Here is a 23,822-nt window from a genome sequence, read left to right as displayed (position 1 = left end):
GAGTCTTATCAAGCACCCCTTTGATAACTTGATTGGCATAGTGTTAATAGTATAAATTAATTTTGATAGTACTGTCATTGTCAAGCTATGAACACTGAATATTCCTCCAGCTATTTAAGTTTCTAAAAAAATTTTTTGAAGGAACATTTTGTGATAAATAATACATAAGTATTTTGTCTTCTTTGGTAAATTGATCTTTCATAGTTAATGCATTTTGTGGCTATTTTAAATGAGATTTCTCTATTTTACATCTTTTGGTATTATTATAAAGAAATGCTGGGCCAAACACAAAATGCTGTTTGGCATTCAAAGCCCTTCTTAATGTAGGCCTCTCCTAACTTTCCAGTCTTCTAATAGGCTACTTTCCACCACATACTCTGATCTTGTCCATGGATTCCCATAGTTCTTCACAGGACCTTGTCCACTGGAGGTCTTTTAACATTTTGTGGGGACCAGTGTGGTGCTCCAGCTGTCCCCTGTAATGTTTTGCTCTCACTACATAACAACCTCACCTCCTTTTCTGGTCATTGATCTCCTCAGTCCAAGACTGCTTCTTGTTTAGAAGTAGTTTTTAAACTCCTACTGACTACTTTATCCTCCTCTATATTCCTCCATTGCCCTTTGGCTTGCTCATATTTTGATTTTTGATACATCATAAAGTTCTATAGCAATGTAGCATGAACTGGATTATAATTGACTACAATTGATCTTTGTTTCACCTTGAAGCAATGAAAAGCACTAGGAACATTGTAAATGCTGGTCATCCATCTCTCTGTATTCCATTCAGTTCTTGGCCCAGATTATTGTAATCTGCCAACCTTGACCAATGAAAATGTACTCCTGGACTCAATGCATAGACTAAACTTTCCATGAGATTCATAAGCTAGGCAATGCATGGTTAAGAAACATTCGATTCTTTCCCAGGTGGATTGTTTCCCAGGTGGATTTTTCATCTCTTTTGCATGTCCATGGGTCTCATGGAGGAACTTTTGTGATATTCTTGGGCTTGTTACTGGCAGCCTAATATCACCTACTAACATATCCTCATGTGAATTAATCAACAAGTATTTTTGAAGCCCCTACTGTGTGCCATTTGCTTTTCTAGGTCTCAGGTCCATGCAATGTGTGTTTATAAAAGAATATTCAAAATTATGCAAATGAGTATGGCACAAGATAACAGGTATTTGGGATGTCCCCATATAGGCTGAACACTTGGAGCTAAAATTTAAAGGGAACTAGAGATTCTAAGTGGTGGAGGTGAGGAGGTGATATATTCCAGCCATAGGGAAAGAGATGGGCAATGGAATCCTGCTGAATAAGGGGCAGCTGGAAAGCCAATTTTGCTGAACTACAGCAAGAATGAATGAGAGTCAAGTATAGTAATCCTGGAAAGGCCATTTGGAACCAGATTTTGAAGGACTTTATTTTTCTCAAATTTATTTTTTATTTATTTTTAACAATCTTTTCATATTTTTAATTCCAATTTCTCTCCTTCCTCCCTGACTCAATGAGGAGACAATATTATATTAACTATATATATAAATTCATGCAAAACATAATTCCATATTTTTGTTGTTTTTGAGTCATTTCAGCTGTATCTGATTCTCCATGACCCAAATTGGGGTTTTCTTGGCAAAGATAATGGATTGGTTTGACTTTTCCTTCTCCAGCTCATTTTACAGATGAGGAATTGAGGCAGACAGGGTTAAGTGACTTACCCAGGGTCAGTTTGTAAGTTAATCCCAGTTAGTCAGTAAGTGTCTGAGGGCAGATTTGAACTCAAGTCCTTCTGAGTTCAGGACTGGTTCTCTATCCACTGCACCATATAGCTCCCCCAATTCCATATTAGCCATATTGAAAAAAAAGGTAAAAAAAAATAAAGGGAGAAAATTATGCTTCAATTTGTACTCAGAGTTGATAAGTTCCTTCTCTGGAAGTAAATAGCATATTTTCATCATAATTTTTTAGAATTGTCTTCAATTACTGTATTGATCAGAGTGCCCAAGTCTTCCATAGTTGATCATCATTGCTGTTGCTGTACACAATGATCTCCCAGTTCTTCCCACTTCACATTGTATTAGTTCTTGCTATGATTTTTTCTGAAACCACTCCACCCCTGGTCATTTCTTATAGCATGAAAATACTCCCACACGATCATATCCTACAACTTATTTCATCCCCTCAATTTCCTATTCTTTGCTACCACAAAAGAACTGCTATGAATTTTTCGTACTTATAGGTTATTTTCTTTTTCCTTTGATCTCTTTTGGGTTATAGATCCAGTAGAACTATTGCTGGGTCAAAGAGTATATGAACAGTTTCATAGCTCTTTGGACATAGTTCTGGACTTTTCTTCAGTATAGTTGGACCTGTTTGCTATTCTACCAACAGATCATTAATGTACCTATTTTGCCTCATCCCTTCCAGCACTGGTCATTTCTGATAGGTGTGAGGTGGTACCTCAGAGTTGTTTTAATTTGCTTATGAATCGTGATTTAGGGCATTTTTTCCCATATGACAAAGGATAGCTTTGATTTGTTCCTCTAGAAATTACCTGTTCTTATCCTTTGATGATTTATTATTTGAGGAATGACTCATATTCTTATAGATTTGGGTTTATTCTTATAGATTCTGTTTTTTCCTTTGAAAATTATTTCTGTCATTTCCTTGTAGAGATTATTCCTAATCTGCCCTTTCTCTTACACTCCCCTTTTAGAAAATTAGCATTTCCTGCAGCTGATAGAATAGACATTAAACCATGGCAGGATTCTTTTTATGTCCCTGCTTACACAGTTCATTATTAATCTTTGCCCTTCACTTGGTCATATCCCTCCATTTGCCTCAAAATCCCTTCCCTAGGTTCCTGCCCTCTCACTCTTCTATTAATTGCTCCTATGGTATATTCTTTGACCCACTTCTTATTTAAGATTTCACTGTAAGTCTCCATATGTGTGTTTCATTTGTGCTCCCTAAATTGATTGCTGTGTTTATTGTATTATGGTTTATACTTTCTGCCTTTCAACACTTGTTTCAATACACTTCTGCTCACTAATGTAAAAGTTCTATGAAGTGCTGACAAATCCATACATTCATGACCAGTCTCATTTACAAGATGCCATGTCTTTAATCTTTCTTCCCCCAGTAATTTGTCATGTTCTCTATTTTCTCTTTTGTTTAACTTTCTGTTAGACATATTCAAAATTGTTAGAGGGATATTGAAATCTCCTGCCACTATCGCACTGCTCATGCCTTCCTGTAGCTCAGTTAACTTTGTTACATTTAAGTTAATTCCTTAGATGCAAAGGAATTTGAAGCATATAAGTGTCATATTGATATCATTATTTGAATGACCACTTTCAGCATAATGTAAAATCCCTTTTAATTCCTTTATATGTTGCGATATTGTTTTTGCTTTTCTCTACACATACTTACAATTCCTGTTTTTTTATTCATTTAATAAACAATGCATTTTTCATCCTCTCATTTTTATTCAGTGTATGTTTTTGTTTTAAAAAAATGTTTCTTCTAAGCAACAGATTTTTCAGTTAGGAGAGTATGGCATATATCTTCCTCCATTTGTCCTTGACATTTTGCCCTAGCCCCAAATTAGGACTACCACTTTTTCTTTATAAGCGTAGTATTCTATTACCTCAGTTGTTTCAGCTTAATATGTTTTTGGCAACTTTATTCTTATTGACTCTCTTTACCTCCTTTGTAAGTTTCCGCCTCCTATTCTTTTTCTTTTTACCCCTTTTCTAGTTTAGGGGTTTTATTTACTAATTCTTTGTTCATTCTTGCTTTTATCTAGTTATTTATTTGCCTTTTCCTCTCTTTTTTTTTCCTTTCAGAGGAGCAATCAAGTAAAATCTCCCCTCCTCTATTTCCCTTCAATTTGCTTTTGTCACTAGTTTTATAAATCTAATTTTTTGTGCCTTTTCCCAAAAAGGATTTATTTCCCTTATTCTCTTTATTATTAGTTTTCCCTCTATGTCTCTTCTAGATTCTTATTTTTTGATCATGACATTCATACTTACTTAGTTCTTATTTAGTTTCTGTATTCTGCATGAAATTAAAGCTTTTAAGGTACCTGTTTGGGATTCCCTCTCTGTCAAAGAGAAATGAGGTCACTTAAAATAGTGAGGATTTCAAGGTCATTGTGTTCTCCTTCTAAAGTAGTTAGGAGTAGGTGACAGTTTTTTAAAGGATTCACACTACAGTATAAAAAGATTAATAATGTAAATGATAAAAGAGCAAAAATAATATCGCAACATATAAAGGAATTAAAAGGGATTTTATATTATGCTCAAAGTAGTCATTCAAATAATGATATCAATATGAAACATATATGCTTCAAATTCCTTTGCATCTAAGGAATTGTGCAAAAAACACTAGTACTTTTATTTGTATTTTTGTAGACAGAACTATGTTTCTGTGGTACAAAAAAGTGCTCTCTCTGATTTCAAGAGTAAGATGTGCTCCCTCTTCCTCCCTCCCTCCCCCAATACATATTTTCCTTGCTGCTCACACAATATGTCTATCACATATTGCCCAGTGTCAGAGGGATGTGCTTTCCCAATGTTTAGTTCTCTTTTAAACTAGTCAGAAGAATCCTTCTGTGGTACCATGCTTTCTTGGAAAAGCCCAGGGTCCTCTTCTTCATCAGGCATAGATTATTTTTTCTTTGTTCATAGAGGTCAGGGTGTTTTTAGATGGTCTAGAGGCTGTATTCTCTTCTGTTACTAATATCTTCCCTGTTGGTTTACATGCTTATATTTAAAGTCTCTTATTGAGTTTTCTTCCTACTGAGATTCATTGGCAATTTTATTCTTTTAAAAATATTCCCTTATTTTTCATTTTATTTCTCTTTCCATTTTCAGTGTGGTTTCCCTGGGGAATAGAACTCACAGTGGTTTCAGCTTCCTCCCATACTGTTGATTTCATATTACTTATCCAAGTCACTTCTCCAAATGCCTTTTGGGGATACAGAACCATCTATACCTTGGTGCTGTAGTGAGGATGGGAAAAAAAAAAAAACATCTAATTCACTATTTTGCTGGTCACATGACTTGGACATTCACAACCCCTTTTAAAGTTAGGGAATTGTTGCTTTAACACCCCCCTCATGCTCCCAAAAAGGACATTTTGTTTGTGAAGAAGGGTGTATAACCACTCTTATCTGAGCCCTACCATGCCCTCCTCTTGACTCTTTGTCTGTATTGATTTCTCTACTCCTTTATTGCTACGAGAAGTTGTGTACAAAGATCTGTAATTCCTTTCTCAGCCTCCTGTGGCAAAACTTGTGAAACCCCTCACTATTGTGTTGATTAAGTCAACAAATTGCCACACGTCATTTAAAGTACCTAAAAAGTTGCTAGCTCAGATACCTTTGTCAAGTGAAAACAATATTACTGAGTCAAACAATCAAAGTTATGAACTAGGAATAGAGTTAAAATTGTATTTTGTTCTGATCCCCATGATCCCCTACCCCTAGTCAATATAGTATATAGGTTTATACATAACCAGTATAAAAGGGCAATAGCGCAAAGTAAGATAGTAAAGGGAACCGGGAAGTCATGTACAAACTGTCCTAAAGTCCAAAGAAACATAATTTACAAATTGCATCATACATTTACCAAAAATCACATCCTGGCAATATGTGGTTCATGGTTAGAGCCTTTTGGTCTTCTGATATACAAAATTTCAGACAAATGCCAGACCTCTACAGTAACGACCAGTAGATCACCAAATGGTGCTAATAATTTTGATATGATGTTGACATGTTAACTTTAATGTTTTATTGACAGCTTTGAAATGATTTTATTATATTAATGAATTAACTCCAATGTGGCACAGATAAGAATTAGTATTTCTCCTCACAGAACTCTATAAAAATGAGAACTCAAATTCCTGCCCTCCCCCTTTCCCAAGATCTTTTTCATCTCCTTTGGGTTCATGGTGCCTTCTGCTCCTAACTCTAATCCATGGTTATATGAGTGATACTCTCTGCCTCCCCTCCTTTCCATCCTCTTCCTTATGTTGCTTGCCTTCATACCCCTACCTTTGTCCTCATGCTGTCTCCCTATATACCCCTTTCACCACTTATCTCTCCATGTTTTTTGCTTTTCTTTCCCTCAGACCTTCTATGCCTAACTAAAATATGATTACCACCCCATTTCCTGTGGCCAGTCATAGTCTTCCTTTGAGAGTACTGAAAGAATCAGGTATTCCTGACTCCATTTCATAATTTCTTAAATTAATTATCAGGTCAGTGTGAACAAGGCCTAGACAATTCCATTTTATCTATCAATCAAAAATATTTCAACCAAGTGTGATATGAATCTACTTGGAATTGGTATAAACTTGGTTACACTCTATGTAGCTTATATGAAAGGAGCAAATTAGTTCTTTCAAAATGATGTATGGTTGCCTGAATTTAAGATTTAGATACTTGATCCTAAAAGTAGGATCAATTTTTCAGGGGAAGGTATGATATGGGCTAAAACCTTTTAAATTTAATGGTTATTATAGGATTCTTGATATTAAGATGAAGACAATGGAATTGCTGTAGTAATTAATGAGTATATTAAATGAGCAATTAATTCAACAAGGAATAAATTACATAATTAAGGAATACAGAGCACACAAACAAGGCTCTCCCATTTCTAATCCATTTTCCACATAGGCTCTAAAGTGATAGTTTTATAGCACAGATCTGCCTATGCCATTGTCCTGTTTGAATTAGGCTGAGATTGTATTAGTAGATAGTATTAGGCTTCCATTAAGGAACCCCAGAATACTGCAATGATTCCTCCAAGAGATCCAAGGCAATGCAAAAGAGATGAACCTAATAATCCAGCTGGGAAAATGCCAAGGGCTCTCCTTGACCATGTATTTCCTAGGTTATGATATCCCATGGAATGGATAGCCCATGGACTGAGTGTATCAACGAATTTGTATTTACCAGGTTTTGCAGATTTATAATGAGCTGGGCCATGAATTGAATAGAATGAAGACAGAAGGACAGAATGTTTTTGAAATGTTTCCTGTTGCTTTTTTCCACTACTTCGAGGTGAAACAAGTATCAGTCTTTTAATCAGTCTTTTTAATCTAGCTACATTGCTATAGAACTCTATGATGTATCAAAAATTAAACATATTGGAAAACCAAAGGGTCATGGTGGAACAAAGCAGGGCGGCGGGGGGGAGGGGGCGGCGATTTGAAATAGATGTTAGTCAAGAAGTAGTGGACAAGACAGGACTGAGGAAATGAATGACCAGAAATGGAGGTGGGATTGTCATGTAGTGAGAACAGCAGGTCATAGGTGGACAGCTTGAGTGTGGCACTGATACCCATGAAATGTTATAAGGTATGGGAAAGGAACTGCTGTGCACTGGGTAACTCAACTGTGGGTGACCCATGAGTGGCCATGAACAAGATTCCTACAGCTTGAAAACATGTGGAAGAATCCCAGGCTGCACTGGGGGAAGGAATATGAATAAGATTAAACATTATTTTAAAATACACACACATCACTATGGAAGCAAACTAAGAAGGAATAGAATATGTCATAATCTTTCGGGGTATATTTTGCCTTGAATTCTCTTAACATCTGACCTGTCCCAGGGAACCCTGCATAGATTTTTCTCCCCAGTTAAGCATCACAATCATTCTTTAGGTGATGTGAAGAGGAGCAGAAAGATAGCAGGGACCTGTTCAATTACAGGACTCTCTGTATCTTTTTTTTTTCTTGAGTATTCTATCTAATACTATGATGGCACCTTCTTGTCTCTGTGGACCCATAGCTGTTTAACATTAAAAACAATCTAATGCTAATTACATGGTAGGCTCATTAATTATTTTGAACCTCAATCCCCAAAGGATCTATTATTTGATCTCTCATATGATCCCCAAACACGCTTAGAAGACTGAGTGGATAAAATAATTAGGAGGAAAAACTTATCTCCTTGCGCCTAACTGTCAGACGTTTTTCCTCTGAAATTCACAGAGGCAGATCTCTCCATTGCTTTCTATTCCTAGAATCCCAATTTCCTTTAAGTTCTAGGGCAAGATTTCTGACTTTTAATTAGAAGTTGGGAGATAGAAGGGTGGCTCAGTAGCACTAAGCATCTTTGGAGATGGGAATTACTCAGAGAGATGCTTTTGAGCTTGAGCTTCTAAGTACCAGATTTAGAGTGTGCCCCAAAATGTCTATAGAATTGGGATCTTGAAGTAAACCTGGAAGGAATATCAGCACAACGTCTTTATTTATAGGTCCAGAAATTGAGACTCAACAGAGTCCACAAGCACTAGCTGCAATTCAAGCCTAGGGGAGCTTCCTAGGAGCTCAATGCAAGTGTACTGGAGCACTCAATTGATAGGCTAACCATTCCATGGGATATCTTGACCTAGGTAATAGTTTCTGCTCCTGCCACCTGCTTGCACTGCTATTTATCTTTGAATGACACCAAGGGGTTATTATGGCCACTGATGTTCTCTATGAAGCATTGTCAGAAAAATAAGTATGAAAATAGTTTTCACATTGCTCATTTTCTCATTTTGTTTCCATGAAGATTGTACTTGCTTGCCAGTTTCCTTCACACAAAAACATAGTGATCAGATTGGTCTACTTCAAACATCAAAAACTTATGAAATAAAAAAGCCCTAAACCCCTTCAGAAATTCCTTTAGGGATTTCAGGGAGAGACGCAACAGTTATATATGAGATGTCAGAACTTTTAGAAAATGACAAGCTGTTTGCATTTTATATCCTCATTAGAGTTGGGTCATGGATATGGCTTTAAGAAGGGTCTGCAGAATATTGGGAAAACACCTCTTAGGAAAGACACTACTCATGACCAAAGCCAGGAATCCCACAATTATAGGGTAATCACATTTTGGGATAAAGCTCCCTTATGTAAAAGGCTTCCACCCCTGAAGTTAATGCTTTAATATTGGAGTTGTTAAGTTATATCCTCAACTTAGAACAAAACAAAACAATTTTGATAGCTATTTCAATATACTAAGTGTCCATGCACCCCTGTGTATTGAAAAATGTTACTTTGAGAGGCAGCTAGATGGCACAGTGAGTAGAGCACCGGCCCTGGAGTCAGGAGAAGCTGAGTTCAAACCTGGCCTCAGACACTTGACACACTTACTAGCTGTGTGACCTTGGGCAAGTCACTTACCCCCAATTGCCCTGCCTTGCTCCCTCCAAAAATGGGGTCCATAGCTTTCATTAGACTTCCAAAGGTATCCATGATATAAATATTTTAAGAACTCCTACTTTGAAGTAAATTACCCAGCAAAATGAACCAGATTGCTGTTTGTGTCTGAAAGAAAAAAAAATCTCATGTGACTATTCTAATGAGAAAGAGAGTGTGAGAGAGAGAGAAAGAGAGAGAGAGAGTGAGAGAGAGAGAATAGAAAAACATAACTAACAAGTGACTTGATTCATAAGAACAGGATACTTTCTGAGAATCTGTTCAGTACACCATCAATCAGTACGCCATCATGTCTACATAGGGAGAAAGAGTTCCAGCATCTTCCGTGAAAATATCAAGTCATTCACCAGCCAACATAAAAATAACCTCATAAAGAACCCACTATTCAGCTATTCAAACCTTATTTCTGGTTCACTTGTCAAAAGATTAAAGGTTTTAGAGTTAGAAAAGACCTTAGGAATCATCTAGAAAACAATCACCCCATCTAAGAGATGAAGAAACCAAGACTGTGACAGATGCAGTGACTTGTATAAGGTAACAGTTTTTAAGGAGCAGAGGCTGGTTTTCAAACCAAGTCTTCTGGTTTCTAATGGATATCTTTTCAGACATGGTGGCTCCCAGAGAGCAGACCGCTACAAAATGAGACTCAGCTTTCAAAAAATTTGTCAGAAGAAATTGGGCAGAGATTCATAGCCAGGGTCTTCTTGAGGATTTGGACAGAAAGGGGGAAAGCTCAGGTCCCCTGGGTGACTAAGAGTTGGAAGCATGAACAGCAGTAAGAAGTACATGGAGAGGGAAGCAGAAGGAAGTCAAAGACAACCTGCACACAAAATTTCTCATGGCCAGCCCTGCTTAACCTCTGAGGTCAAATGTTCCTAACTCTTCCTGGACTAGGTTTCCTAGAAAAATATACTGGGGAAAATGTGTATGGGAGAACATAGGGGGATAGGCAAAGTCCAGGCGTGGGGAGCCAGGAGGGAGTTCAAATCAGCACTGAATCATAATTAAAATCAGTTTGGCTGACATTTAGAGTTCAAGAGTTGTGTTCTTCACAGCTGTGCAGTAAGACTTGCAAATACTACTACCCCCATTTAACATAAGAAGAAAGTAGGCTCTGAGGAGCTGAGTGACTTCCACTTGACTGCATAGCCAGTAAATGTAAGACTCAGGTCATGAACCTAGGTTTTCTGAGGCATCTACGTGGTGAAGTGGATAGACTGCCAGGTCTGGAGTCAGGAAGACTTGATTTTAAATCTGGTTTTAGATACTCCATGACCTTGGACAAGTCACTTAAGCTCTATTTGCCTCAGTTTCCTCAACTGCAAAATGGAGAGAATAAGAGCCCCTCCCTCCCAGGCTTGTCATGAAGTTCAAACGAAATCACTGTGAAGTACTTAGCCTGGCACATAGTAGGTGCTATATAAATATTAGTTCTTATTGTTGTTAATGTTATTATTCCTTATTATCCTGACTCCATGTTCACTGCTCAAGACTGTGGCTGAAGAAAAGAGGAAAGAAGGAAGGGCTTTGTGTGAAGGAGGAAATACAAGATTGTGACAAGAGACGATATTGGGGCGAGCAAAAGATTCCCAAGAGATATTGAAATGCTGGCAGAGAGAGAGAGATCCTGGAAGAGTAGAAGTTGCTTGTCTCCCTTTCCCATCAACTCTCATCACTATCATCATGTTTGTGTCCAACCTTCTCCTCTTTCATATGCAGGACCATCAGAATTTAGAAATCAGAAATGAGAAATCACACAGGGATAACATTCATCCTGCGGGGACTGACAGATGACCCACAGCTACAGGTTTTGCTTTTTCTGTTTCTGTTTATCAACTATATGTTGAGTATAATTGGGAACCTGACCATCATCACCCTCACCTTGGTGGATCCCCATCTGAAAACTCCCATGTGTTTTTTTCTCAGAACCTTCTCCTTCTTAGAAGTCTCATTCACAACTGCCTGTATTCCCAGATACCTCTACAGTATATCAACCGGGGACGATAAAATATCTTTTAATGCCTGTGCCACACAACTATTTTCTCTTATGTTTCTTGGAGCAACAGAGTTCTTTCTTCTGACCACCATGTCCTATGATTGTTACATGGCCATCTGCAAACCTCTGCATTACACTACTATCATGAACAACAAAGTCTGTAACCAGCTTCTCTTGAGTTCTTGGCTGTCTGGGTTGATGATCGTGCTCCCCCTCCTTAGCCTGGGCCTCCAGTTGGACTTTTGTGATTCCAATGTCATTGATCATTTTGGCTGTGATGCATTTCCTATGCTAGAGATTTCATGCACAGACACACAGCTCATAGAGAAGATAGCTTTGATCGATGCAATGGTGATACTTAACTGTCACCTTACTCTTTGTGATTTGGTCTTATGCCTCAATTGTCAGTACTATTCTGAAATTCCCCTCTGCCCAGCAAAGGCAAAAGGCCTTTTCCACTTGTTCCTCCCATATGATTGTTGTCTCCATCTCTTATGGAAGCTGCCTTTTCATGTATGTCAAATCTTCTGCAAATGAAATGGTAGCTTTGAATAAAGTGGTGTCAGTTCTCATGACCTCTGTTGCCCCTGTGATGAACCCCTTTATTTATACCTTGAGGAACAAACAAGTCATACAAGCTTTTAAGGACTTAGTTAAAAAAATTGCAATTTCTACAAAGCAGTAAGAGACTGTGGAGCTCAAGAATGCCAAAGGGTAAAGGAAAAGTTCTCCATTGTTCTACAACTCTTTGTCATTTTTCTTGCTTATTATCCTTTACTATAGTCAGCAAAGTTTAACCGTTATCCTAACTCATTTTTGTCATGCAAGCATTACCTCCCCTCTCCCTTTCTGATAACCACCTCCACTTCTCCCATTTGTTAGAATTTATGTTGCTTTCTGGTTTCTCGCTCACTTCTCCTCTAGGTCCTGCTGCCCAGTGTGGCTACCCATCTTATCCACTGGCTCAATTTGAACCCCACTCTCAGACAGATTGATGTGATGGATAAAAGGCTGAACTTGGAGTCAGGAAATCCTAGATTCAAATTCTTTAGAAATTTACTGTCTCTGGGGCCCTTGCAAATCACAGGGTCATAGATTGAGAAGAGTAAGGGACCTTAGATGTCATATAATCTTTAATCCTCATTTTATAGGTAAGGAAGCAGAACAAGAATGTCAGTTGACTTGCCCAAGATCACCCAAGGTAGTAAAGGACAGAGGGGGGATTTCAACCAAGGCCTTTGATTCCAAAGCAAATTTTCTTTTCTACTGCAGTGCACTGCTTCTTTCTAACTCTGGAACTATAATCAAGCCAATTCTGCCATTGCCACAGGAAAAATTATGTCCATCTACATCCTTAGAGCTCCCCTCTCCACCCCTTTGACTTTCTACAACAAAATATCCCTCCATGGCTACCACTTCTCTGCATGTGTCATTTCTTTGCCTTTTAGAATGAAAGCTCTTTGAGGGCAGGGACTACTCTTCTTTGTATTTTTATTTGTATTTGTATCTCCACTTCTCAGCACAGTGTTTGGAACATTGTAGGTGCTGAATAAATACTTTTACATTTATTAATTCACTGGGAATGAATGTAGACTTTATATGGAGTTATGCAGATTATATAGGGTTTATTGAAAAGGATTTCACTTGATAATAATCTCAAATATATCTTTCTTCTGGAGGGCCTTAACCACCTGCAAAATGGAGGTGGGTGGACTGAATGGCTTGTAATATTTCTTCCACTTTGAAATCTAAGAAGCTACAAATCTTTCAGGTTACATGACCAGCAAGATAGAAAACTAGATATTTTGTCTAATCTACATTAACTTTACATAAGATCCAAATTTCTCTGATAAGAATATGGTTTCCAAGATACATAATTAATTGACATACTCATAAGTATACATAGATACGTATATGTATATATGTATATATATGTGTGTACATCTACCTCAACATTTATATATTAAAACTGTTTCCCAACATGTAATTTGTCAAAAGATATGAGCCAACAGATCTTAAAGGAATGGTAACATATTAACAATAACATGAAAGAATGCTCCAGAACACTAATACTAAGAGAAATGCAAATCAAATCAACCCCAAGATTTTATTTCACACCTTGCAAATTAGCAAAGATGACAAAAGATGGCAATTGTCAATGTAGGAGAAATTGTGCAAAGATATATACACTGGTATATTCTTGTTGGCACTGGGAATCAATATGTCTATTTTGAAAAGCAATTCTGGAATTATGCAAAGAAAATGATTAAAATGTCTTTACCCTTTGACATATCACAAGGACTTAGTGAAAGGAGATAGTTCTCATATACTCAAAATATTTATAGCAGCACTCTTTGTGATAGCAAAGAATTGGAAACAAAGTAAGTATCCATCTACTGGGGAATGGTTAAACAAATTGTGGTACATGGATGCAATGGAACATAACTGTGCTGTAAGAAATGATGAATGTGACCAATACAGGGAATCATGGACAGATCTACATGAACTGGTGCAGAGGGAAATAAGTAGAGACAAGAAAACATACATGATGAGTACAACAATATAACAACTACAACATAACCAGCAATATAACGTGATATAACCAAAAATATAATAACCACACTATACAACACAATTGTAACAATAAAACAACCACAGAAAATGAATGGTTCAATATTATTAACAAGAAATATGAGAAGACAGTTCTACCTGACCCCTTTGGAGACGTGAGAGATCCACAAATGTTTTACATTGCACTTATTTTCAGACTTTTTTTGACATACTGATTCATTGTGCTATTTTTTCTCCTTTCTCTTTCTCATCTTTAAATATACTATTTGTGAGTTGGTATCACTGTCTGGGAGGGGTAGAGGAAAATATGTGAGCTATTATCAGTATTTTTGGAACTCCCCAACTTCCAAGAAGCCAAAGATATCTGATATCTTCCTATTAATCATGAGGACATAAGGAGAACTCTGCTAATTGCTTTAAAAAAAACTTCAACTTCGAAGAGAAGAAATTAGGAGTCGTGGAATCATAGAGCTAAAAGGAACCTTAGACATCATCGTATCCAACTCTCATCTTGAAGGGAGGAAATGAAGTTCCAGGACATCTCTTTCTCTTTCTCTCCCCCTCTTATTGGCTCATGACCCTAGTTAGAACCATCAAAATGCTGAAAAATGGAAAACAAAACCAAACCAAACCCAAAAGGCAAACCTAATGGAATATATCTGTATCTCAGGATTAAAAAGGGGAGGGAGAAGGGAATAGATATTTATATAGCTTCTTAGCTTTACAGAGTTATCTCACTGGAGCCTCACAACAAGCTCGCTAAATGCTGTTTTTAGCCCCATTTTAAAGTTGAAGAAAATCAGGCTGAGAGAGGTCCAATAACTTTCCTGAGGTCACACAGCTAGTAATTGTCTGATGCTGGATTTCAACTCATTTCTTCCTAACTCCAGTCCCAGCACTCTTTCCACTGAACCACCAGCTACTTCTAAAAATCTGGGGCATTTTCTCTTCTAAACGTCCAACTATTTCTGTTCAGATGGAGTTTACCAGAAAGTCATATCTAGGAAAAACATTAGGTTTTCCTTTTTTTTTTTTCATTTGTGATGGCTCTTCTTGTGACTTCTCAAAGAAGGTCGCAAATAGTGAGGAACAAACTCTTATAACTTATTATGCTGGTTTTGAAGACCTTTTCAATAGAAATTATCAAATTATCTCTTATGCCTGAGTGTTTTCCTAAATTAGCTCTGCCTCTTCCTTCAAGATTCCTCAAATTCAATGTTTTTTAGGAAGACTTTTGTAGTCCCTTGAGATGCTGGAGCCTTCCTCTCTTAAGCTATCTTTGGTCTACTCTGCATATATCTGATATGCGCCCATCTATTTACATATTGTCTCATTAGAATAAGAATTAGAGCCTGGGGGTATGGATCATTTTCTGCTTTTTTTTTTTTTAATCACCAGTACTAAGTAGAGTGCTTGGTGCCTAGTCAAGGATTTTCAAGTCAATTTGACTTATTAAGGGCCTACTATGTGTCAGGCACTATGATAAGTTCTGGTGATACCAGGAAAGGGAAAAAAAATCCCTGCTCTCAAATAGATCACAGTCAGTGAAAATGCATTTGGGAAATGGAATACTTTGTCGGAGAAACATCATCGAAGCCAGTGTCACTGGATCCCAGAGTCAATGGAGGGGGATAAGGGGTAAGAAGAATGGAAAATTAGGAAGGTTAAAATGAAGAGTTTTAAAAACCAAACAGGGGGTTTAACCAAAGAGCATTTTCAACTCACCTTTTTCAGTCATTCCCCCATATCCAATCAGTTGCCAAGTCTTGTGAGTTTTTATCTCCATAACATCTTTCCCCTTCATCTGTCTATCTACTCGCACCACAATTACCCTCATTTGGGTCCTAAATACCTCTCATCTGGTCTATTTAAATAGCCACCTAATTTAGCTGTTCTTCATGTATGCAACCTCTCCCCTCCCTCTCCAATTCACTATCCACATAACTTTTAAACAAATATTCTCCATGTTTGATCATGTCAGTCTTGATGGAGAAAATTGTGTCTCTTTATTATTGTTAAGGTAAACAACACATTTTCTCTTTTTAGCGTGTAAAGTCCTTCATATTCTGTCTGCAGTCTGTTTTTCTAATGCGATTATACATGATTCATCTTCGCTTACTCAATGTTCCAACCAAACTAGGCGGCTACCTGTACCCTATATTTGCCATTCTATCTTCCAACCTGATACCTTGGCACAAAAGTGACATCTGTGCCTAGATTACTCTTCCTCTTCTCCTCTGACTCTTGGCCCCTCATCCTCCATTCAGCTATCATGTCATCTTCAGCTATGGTGCCACCACTCTGCAAAAGACCTCCTTCGTTTCCCTTAGTTGTTAGTACTCTCTCTCCATAATTGTTTTTGGTGAGTCATTTTAGACTCTATATGACTCCATTTGGCCTTTCTTGGTAAAGATACTGGAGTGGGTTGCCATTTCTTTCTCTAGCTCATTTCACAGGGGAGTAGCTAAAGGAGAAAGTGTAAAGTGACTTGCCCAGAGTCACGTAGCCAGTAAATGTCTGAGAATGGATTTGAACTCAGGAAAATTTGCTGGCTATTAACATTCCTGTCTTGGGGAGATCTATCCCTTTCCCAGTCTCCTAAGTCACTTAACTGTAAAATCTTATCTATCACCACTGAAAGATGGCTCCCTATTTCCCCAAGTAACAGAGTCAAAATTATGTGTTTATAAGCAGGAAGAGCTGCCCTGACTATTAAATTCCTGTGAGGGACTCCCAAGGGATCATCGTAATATTTGTCTGCAGTTCCTGTCATGATAGCAGTCTTCATTACCTCCTCCTTTAGTTTTATGATATATTCTCCAAGTGAATACCAAGGTTTATTCTCAGTGGGCCACATAGCATCAGTAGCATATCTCTGATTACATCCCTCAGCAGCTAACGCCAGCAGATTAGTCTTGCCATCACCATCTCTTTGCTGATGATGTTCCCTAAATGCTTGCTGAACTGGAGGATCGTGGCTGATACCTATGAATCTCATACAATCCACCCTATCTACTGATATTCCACCAGCCCCTTGATCACTGAGTCTTACCATCCAAGATATTAATGGTTCTCCCATTCTTTGGGTGAATCTACTCAAAATGTCTGTGATCTCTTGCTGTGAAAAATCTTCCTGAATTTCCCTCGTAACTGAATTGTCACCTTGGGTTTCTGTCCTCCTCCTTTGTATGGGACAAATGTCTGTCCGAGTATTTGACCATCTTTCATTCTGTATGCAAGGGACATCCTGAACCCTAGTAGCGGTTTGTTCCTCAGCCCCTGACATTGTCTCATTTTCTCTCCACTGCTTTCCCCTGCCACCATGGCAAGGACAAAGCATGCAGTCAGGCTCGACCTGGGCTGGGTTGAAATGCACTTTTGGCTTATTTGGCCTCCTGTTGCTTCTAGCCACATTAATGGCAAAATTCTCATTTGAGTCAGCAGGCTCTTGAGCAACAGTTTGTTCTCCTGCTATCTGAGATTCCCCTTCTTGCTGTGGCATAGGAGTGCCCCCATCTTTTTCATTTAATCTCAATCTTTCATATATTAGCCAGTGGGCTGATAACACCATCCAGCTTTGCCTAGATAGTGATGCCCCTGACTGAATTCTAACCTCTGGTAACCATCTTTCCAAATCCCTGGGATCTCCTCTCTGTAGCCTTGGTTCCCAGTTTTCACAGAGTCCAGATCTTTTAGCCCATTCCTTTGCTAGGGAGAAATAAAATGGATCCTCCCACCCTGGGACATTCAACTCTTCCTCTGAAGTTCTTCTGCTTCTAAATAGAGATCTTATACCTAGCGATCTCATCCTCCTCGCCAGATATATCATTAAGGAAGAATTCATGACTTCTAAGATAACCAAGAATATGCCTGAATGGTCCAGAATCACAGGATATAAGGAATTCTCTAAGTAGAAGGCAGAAGAGTTAAAGCATTTATTGAAACTCAAAAGTAGCAGACCCATGCACCAGTGTCCCCAATTCAACATCCTGGCGAGAACCTTCCAAAACCAGTATACCCATCTCACAATAGTGACCAGGAGACCACAGAAAAACATTATGGCAGCAAGCCAAGCCATACTGGTGCTCCCCCCCCACCCCAATGACAGGGCCCTGCAGCAACAAGACTACTCACTGGCCTCAAGCCCCTGCTCAGCACTCTCCAGTCTCCACGAGGATAAGTCCTGCTTTTTTGTAGCACCTGCTGCTGTTGCCGCCACTTCTACCGCTTCCTCTCAATCTCCAAGCTGTGTTCCAGCTAGCTGACTGCTTCCTCTCTCCTTCAGGTCTTTACTGCTCTCAATAACTGCCTCACCAACTGCCTCTTAGTTCTGCTCCAACCGTTCAGCTAGCTCCTCCCACAACAGGCTTCATGTCATCACGTGGACCAGAACTCAGGCACCTGCCATTGGCTCCAGTCCTAGCCACTCCCCCCAGGACCCTGAGAGCCCCATCCCCAAAGCCCATTCAAATGGGTGGGAAAGATCTTTAGATTCACTGATTGCCTTTACACCCTCTCCCCACACTGCCATTGCAGTCTTTCCCCTGGTACCCTCAGGTATGGGCACACTTTAATTAACAAAGTCCCAAAGCAAACAAAAAAGTCCAAATAAAGTTCCCTTTGGGGTGTATCCTTGCCATACTTCTCCAGTACCCCAATTCCAAGTCCTGAAAGACAGCTGGCAACGAAGCTAATAGACTGGTGTCCTGGGGGTCTACAGCACTCTCCCCACCCACCATAGTCAACTCCACCCTCCCCCGGGCTAAACCATCCCAGGAGAAGGCAAAGTTTCCTTGCTGCAAAGTTTCCAACTTGCCTCAGGGCTGATTGTACAGTGCCCACAGATCATGATTCTTCCATGCCCTCTCATCTTCTATGATTATCCTTTGTATCTCTATATTGGAGTGTTTGCAATCCTTCCATGTCTTTTTATCTTTTGTCATTCTCCCACAAATCCTTCATGAAAATTTGCCAAAATGAATTGGAGATCATTCCCTATGTCTTTTAACATTTCATTTGCCCAGTAAAACATTTGGACTAACCATCTGTTACATCCCACTTTTGCTCTACAACCTTCTGACCTCCATTTGTTCTTAAACATCTCTTGCATGAGATCTTTTAAATTTAGGGTTTTAACAATGCATTTGAAAAACATCACAATAATTTCTTGAAGGATTCTATCCCATAACAGAGAAAAGGTTATTAAAGTAGAACTGACAAAATGATTATCATTGACATTACATTCCAATAATACCAAATAGAGTCTTAGATTAAAAAAAAACAACAACAACAATTCTGGACCACAAGGCCTTAAAAGAATACTTTTAAATGATGAAACAAGAGACACCAAATGAAATATCTAAGGAGGAAAGAATGGCAAGGAGAAATGATGCCTTAGGAATTATAGGGGGAAACCATATTCCAGAACTCAGTGCCCTTACCATTGGAGTGGGCCAAACAGAAAATAAACACTCAATGTGACAATAAATAGTTTGGAAAATCAAAAAAAAATTAAAAAGAGGGACCATAGGTAATGAATCAAATCAATATTTCATGTAATATATGTCAATAATCATATATTTGTTTCTATATGCACCAAGGAGCATAGTTTCTGAATATTTAAAGGAAAAACTAATCAGGTTGCAGGGCAAATTGATGGTACAATCATAATAATGAGGAATCTCAATGTATCCATGTTAGATAGAGATAAATATAACCAAGATATGGACAGGAATGAAATTAAGAATCTGAATAGAACTTTAAAAAAATTCAAGATTATAGATCTCTGATGATTACTGCATGGGAACAGAAACTCAGATCCTCCTGATTCCAGGGCCAGTGCTCTATCCATTGCAACACCTACTTGCCCCTTTCCTTCATGTGCTTTCACAAACATATTTTCCCTTCCTCCTGGGGATTTTTAAAAATATTTTTTTCTTTTCTGCTTCTCCTGCCTGTCTGACCAATCCTATCCAATGAAATATGTACTTATTATGCACTTTCTATATTCCAGGCTCTGTAAGAAGTGCTGGAATTACAAAGAAAGACAAAAACAGTAGCTGCTTTCAAGGATCTCACAGTCTAATGGAAGAGATTACATGAAAGCAATTTGGTAAAAAACAAGATATATCCAGGAAAAAATGGACATAACCTTAGAGGGAAGGTATTAACATTAAGGGAAACCAGGAAAGGCTTCTTGTAGAAGGAAGGTTTTTAACTGAGACTTGAAGGAATCCAAGGAAGCCAGGAAGTGGAGGTGAGGAGGGAAGAGTGTTCCAGTCATGGTGGATAGTTTGTGAAAATGAAGCTGGTAGATGGTGTATTTTGTGGGAGAAACAGCAGGGAGGCCAGCATAACAATTTCAGAGTTAGTGGATGGTAGTATGGTGTAAGAGCAGTGGAAAGTTAGGAAAGGTCCAGGTTATAAGAGCTTTCAAAAGAAAACAGAACATCTCTATTTGATCTTGGGGGTAAGAGTGAGCCACTGGAATTTACTGAATGGGGGGAGGTGACTTGGTCACAATTGTGCTTTGGGAAAATCAATTTGAAATCTGAGTGGCAGATGAACTAGAGTGGGCAGAGCCTTAAAGTAGGGAAAAGTGGAGAGAAGATTACTGCAATAGTCCTGATGATGAAGATCTGCACCAGGATGGTGGTACTATCAGAAGACAGAAGGGATGTGTAGGAGAAATGTTGTGATGGTGGATAGGACAGGATTTAGCCACAGATTGGTTGGGTGAGAGAGAAAGAGGTGATGAGGATGACATCTAGGTTGCCAACCTGGCAAAGTGGGAGGATGAAAATGCCTTCACCAGTAATGGGAAAGTCAGGAAGAGGGAAGGGTTTAGTGGGAACAGTAATAAATTCCATTTTGGAAATGCTGAGATTGTGATACTTGTGGGACATCCAGTCACAGGAGAATGGAGGTCAGGAGAGAGGGTAGGACTGAATAAATCAGCTACATAAAGATGATTATTGAATTCATGTCTAGTTTTCCATTTCCTTTTTGAAGATGATCATCTGGATCTTATCCTTGATGCCTCAGTGTATCTCATGGTTCTTTCCTGGGGTCTCTTCTTTTTAATTACTATATTACATCTTCCAAAGATCTCATCAGCTAGAATGTTTTCAAATATCAATCTATATGCAGCTGATTTCTAAATTCTCATCTCCACACATGTCCAGCCATTATGTTTCACTTGTCCTTGAATCCCACATTTCCAACTACATACTGTGCATCTCCACTGGGATGTCCCATAAAAACCACAAACTCCAAAACAGACTTTGCTAACTTTTCTTACAAAGCCACCCTCCTCCTAACTTCTCTGTTTCTGTCAAAGGTTACCACGTTTCTTCTATTCATCCAAGTTCTTAATCTATGAGACATCCTCATCTCTTCATTTTCACTAAATGTTCATATTGAATCAGTTCCCAATTATTGTCAGTTTTTACTTCCATATTTCCCCTCCCTGCTTTTCTGTAACATACACCACAATTATGAACATGGCAGGTCTCCATTACCTCTCATCTGATCTCCTTCAATAGTGCCCCAACTGGTCTCCTTCTATGTTGTTTCCTTCCTCTCCAATCCATTATACACATGGCTGCTAAATTGACATTCCCCAAGTCTGATCATATCATTCCCTCAATGCAGAAAATACAGTGTCTCCCTATGACAGCTAAGATACAAAATAGCTTTTTCATTGCAGCATGCAAAGTCTTTTGTGATCTGCCTCTAACTATCTTTCTAGTATAAATGCACTTGATTTATGACACAGCCAAACTGATCTGCTTTTTGTACTCTATACATGATATTCTGTCTTCTAACTACTTTATACCTTCATACAAACTGATACCTATCCCTGGAATATTCTTCTTTTTCATGTCTGACTCCTTGGGCCCAAAACCCTACCAAATTTATATATATATATATATATATATATATATATATATATATATATATATATATATATATATATATATATATATATATATATTACATTTACCTCTCTGCAAAAAAGTTGTTAGCCCATGTTGAATGTCAGCTCTTTGAGAATAGAGACTGTTTCATTTTTGTCTTTGTGTTCACAGAACTTCCTATATTTCCTGATACAATGATACAATGTAGGTGTTAATAAATCGAATTCAATAAATGCTTGCTGATGGATTGGTGAATTTCATTTTATTTTGAAATGCCATTTAGTTGCACCCACAAATTTTTATTTACTTTCTTATTGTTATAATCTTTTTGAAAAAACATCATTGAGTTTTGTTTCTATGACCCGTTCATTATTCAGGATGTGACTAGATCTTTATTTTTTATATTTTATATTACTATTTTAATGTGTTTTGGTTTTTAACACATATTCTGTTTTTATGAAAATTATTTTTAATTGATTGATTTTCATACATGATACTCATTGATAGGTATCATCTTTAATGTTCTTATTCAGAAGACAATGCAAATCTTTCATATCTCTTCTTTATTTAGCTCTTCTTTCTTTTACATTATCCAGATCTTAAAAAAAATATTAAAGTCTAGAATTGTTGTGCTACAATCTATATATTTTTTCAATATAATTATCTGTTAATTCACGAGGTTAATGCCATGCCACTTGGTTCATATGTATTTAACTAAATTCTTTCATTCTGATGATTTAAAATAATACATTTTTACAATTTATCTCTTTTGATCTTATGGATTTTTATTGTTCTCTAATCTGAAGTCATAAGTGAAGTGCCACAATTTTGGAAGTGATTATATTGAGAAAATGTTTCTCCAGCTCTGCATTTTTATTCTTTATTTCTTTTTTACATTTCACATATGCATAAATTTTCTTTCTTATTTTCTTACACTTTCTCTCATTAGTTCCATTGAGGAATTCAATACACTCACATATAAAGTTATAACTGTTCAGGCTGTCATTTCCACAATGTGATCTTTTGGCATTAAGCCCCCTCCCTCTTTATTTTTCTTTAAGTCATAACTTGGTTTTATGCTTGGTAAAGCACTAGTGGTTATTTAAATTCTCTGAATGAATAGAACTCACTGATTTCTTTTTCTGAAATCAGCTCCTGCATACTACATTTTTTTTAAATTTAGTCTTTCCAATTTTCTGAATGTCTTGTATTCCTACACTAACCATGAAAATTATGTGTCTTTCCTCTCACTGGCCAATAAAATTCAGCAACATGTGATAACTGCTTACTATGAACAAAGCACCGTGTTGCAGATGAATACTACCTAGTCTTTGCCTTCCACTAGCTCTCAATCAAGTTGGAGACAAAAAAGCTGGGATAAAAATTGTTGTAATATCAACTAGAACAAAATGAGGGCTTAACTGTATAGGCAAGGTACAACTGTAGTGCTAGAGTATATCTGAAGAGAAGCAGCTTGCTTCTAATTGGCTAGGCATCAGTGATCATTTTGGAAAACCATGTTGGTCTCTTTCACAGCCAGAAAATTGGTCATATGTGATCAGGCAGAAACAATAAGGAGTCTATATGTAGAGAATGAGGAACATCGAATTAAGTGTTAGGTCAAGGAAAGTGAAGAAAAAGAAGAGAGGTAAGGAATATTGGCAACAGACATGCCTATCAGCAAGAAAAATAAAGGTTGCTACAACAACAAAGGGATGGTACTAGATATCTTCTAAGGACACCTTAGTGGTAGAACTGATGATTCCACAACTGTACCAAATGAGAGCTACATATAGATGATCTTGGGAGGGAAAAAGAATTGGTTTTATTGCCTGCAGGTGTGGGGGATGGTGGTTTTGCAGGCTGGAATAGAGAGTGAGGATTAGGTCAGGGGAGAAGCTGATGATGAGGAATGAGGGTCGGAAAAAACCTTTATTATTTGGGGGTTGGGAGGATTTTCAATTTAAGAGAAAGGAAGTGGGAGAAGGTACAGTGACTGGACTGGGTTATGGGTGACTGGCAAGGGAAATGAAAAAGGGTAATGGAATCCATGAGAGATAGTTAAAGGTAATTTAGATTTTCTTTTATCATTTGGCATTCATAAGTCAATAGTTGC

The 23,822-nt window shown here is 37.9% G+C and overlaps 1 protein-coding gene across 1 annotated transcript; it reads left to right on the top strand.

Annotated features, from left to right (window-relative positions):
• Positions 1 to 10,964: 10,964 nt before the first annotated feature.
• LOC118852291 (olfactory receptor 6C2-like) lies at positions 10,965 to 11,901 on the top strand. The gene is given in 2 exon segments (XM_036761999.1): positions 10,965 to 11,573; positions 11,575 to 11,901. Coding segments are annotated over 2 exon segments (936 nt in total).
• The last annotated feature ends 11,921 nt before the right edge of the window (positions 11,902 to 23,822 follow it).

This window comes from Trichosurus vulpecula, chromosome 5 (assembly GCF_011100635.1).
Source record: "Trichosurus vulpecula isolate mTriVul1 chromosome 5, mTriVul1.pri, whole genome shotgun sequence".
Lineage (NCBI taxonomy): Eukaryota > Metazoa > Chordata > Mammalia > Diprotodontia > Phalangeridae > Trichosurus > Trichosurus vulpecula.
This window is presented reverse-complemented; position numbering and strand designations above follow the sequence as displayed.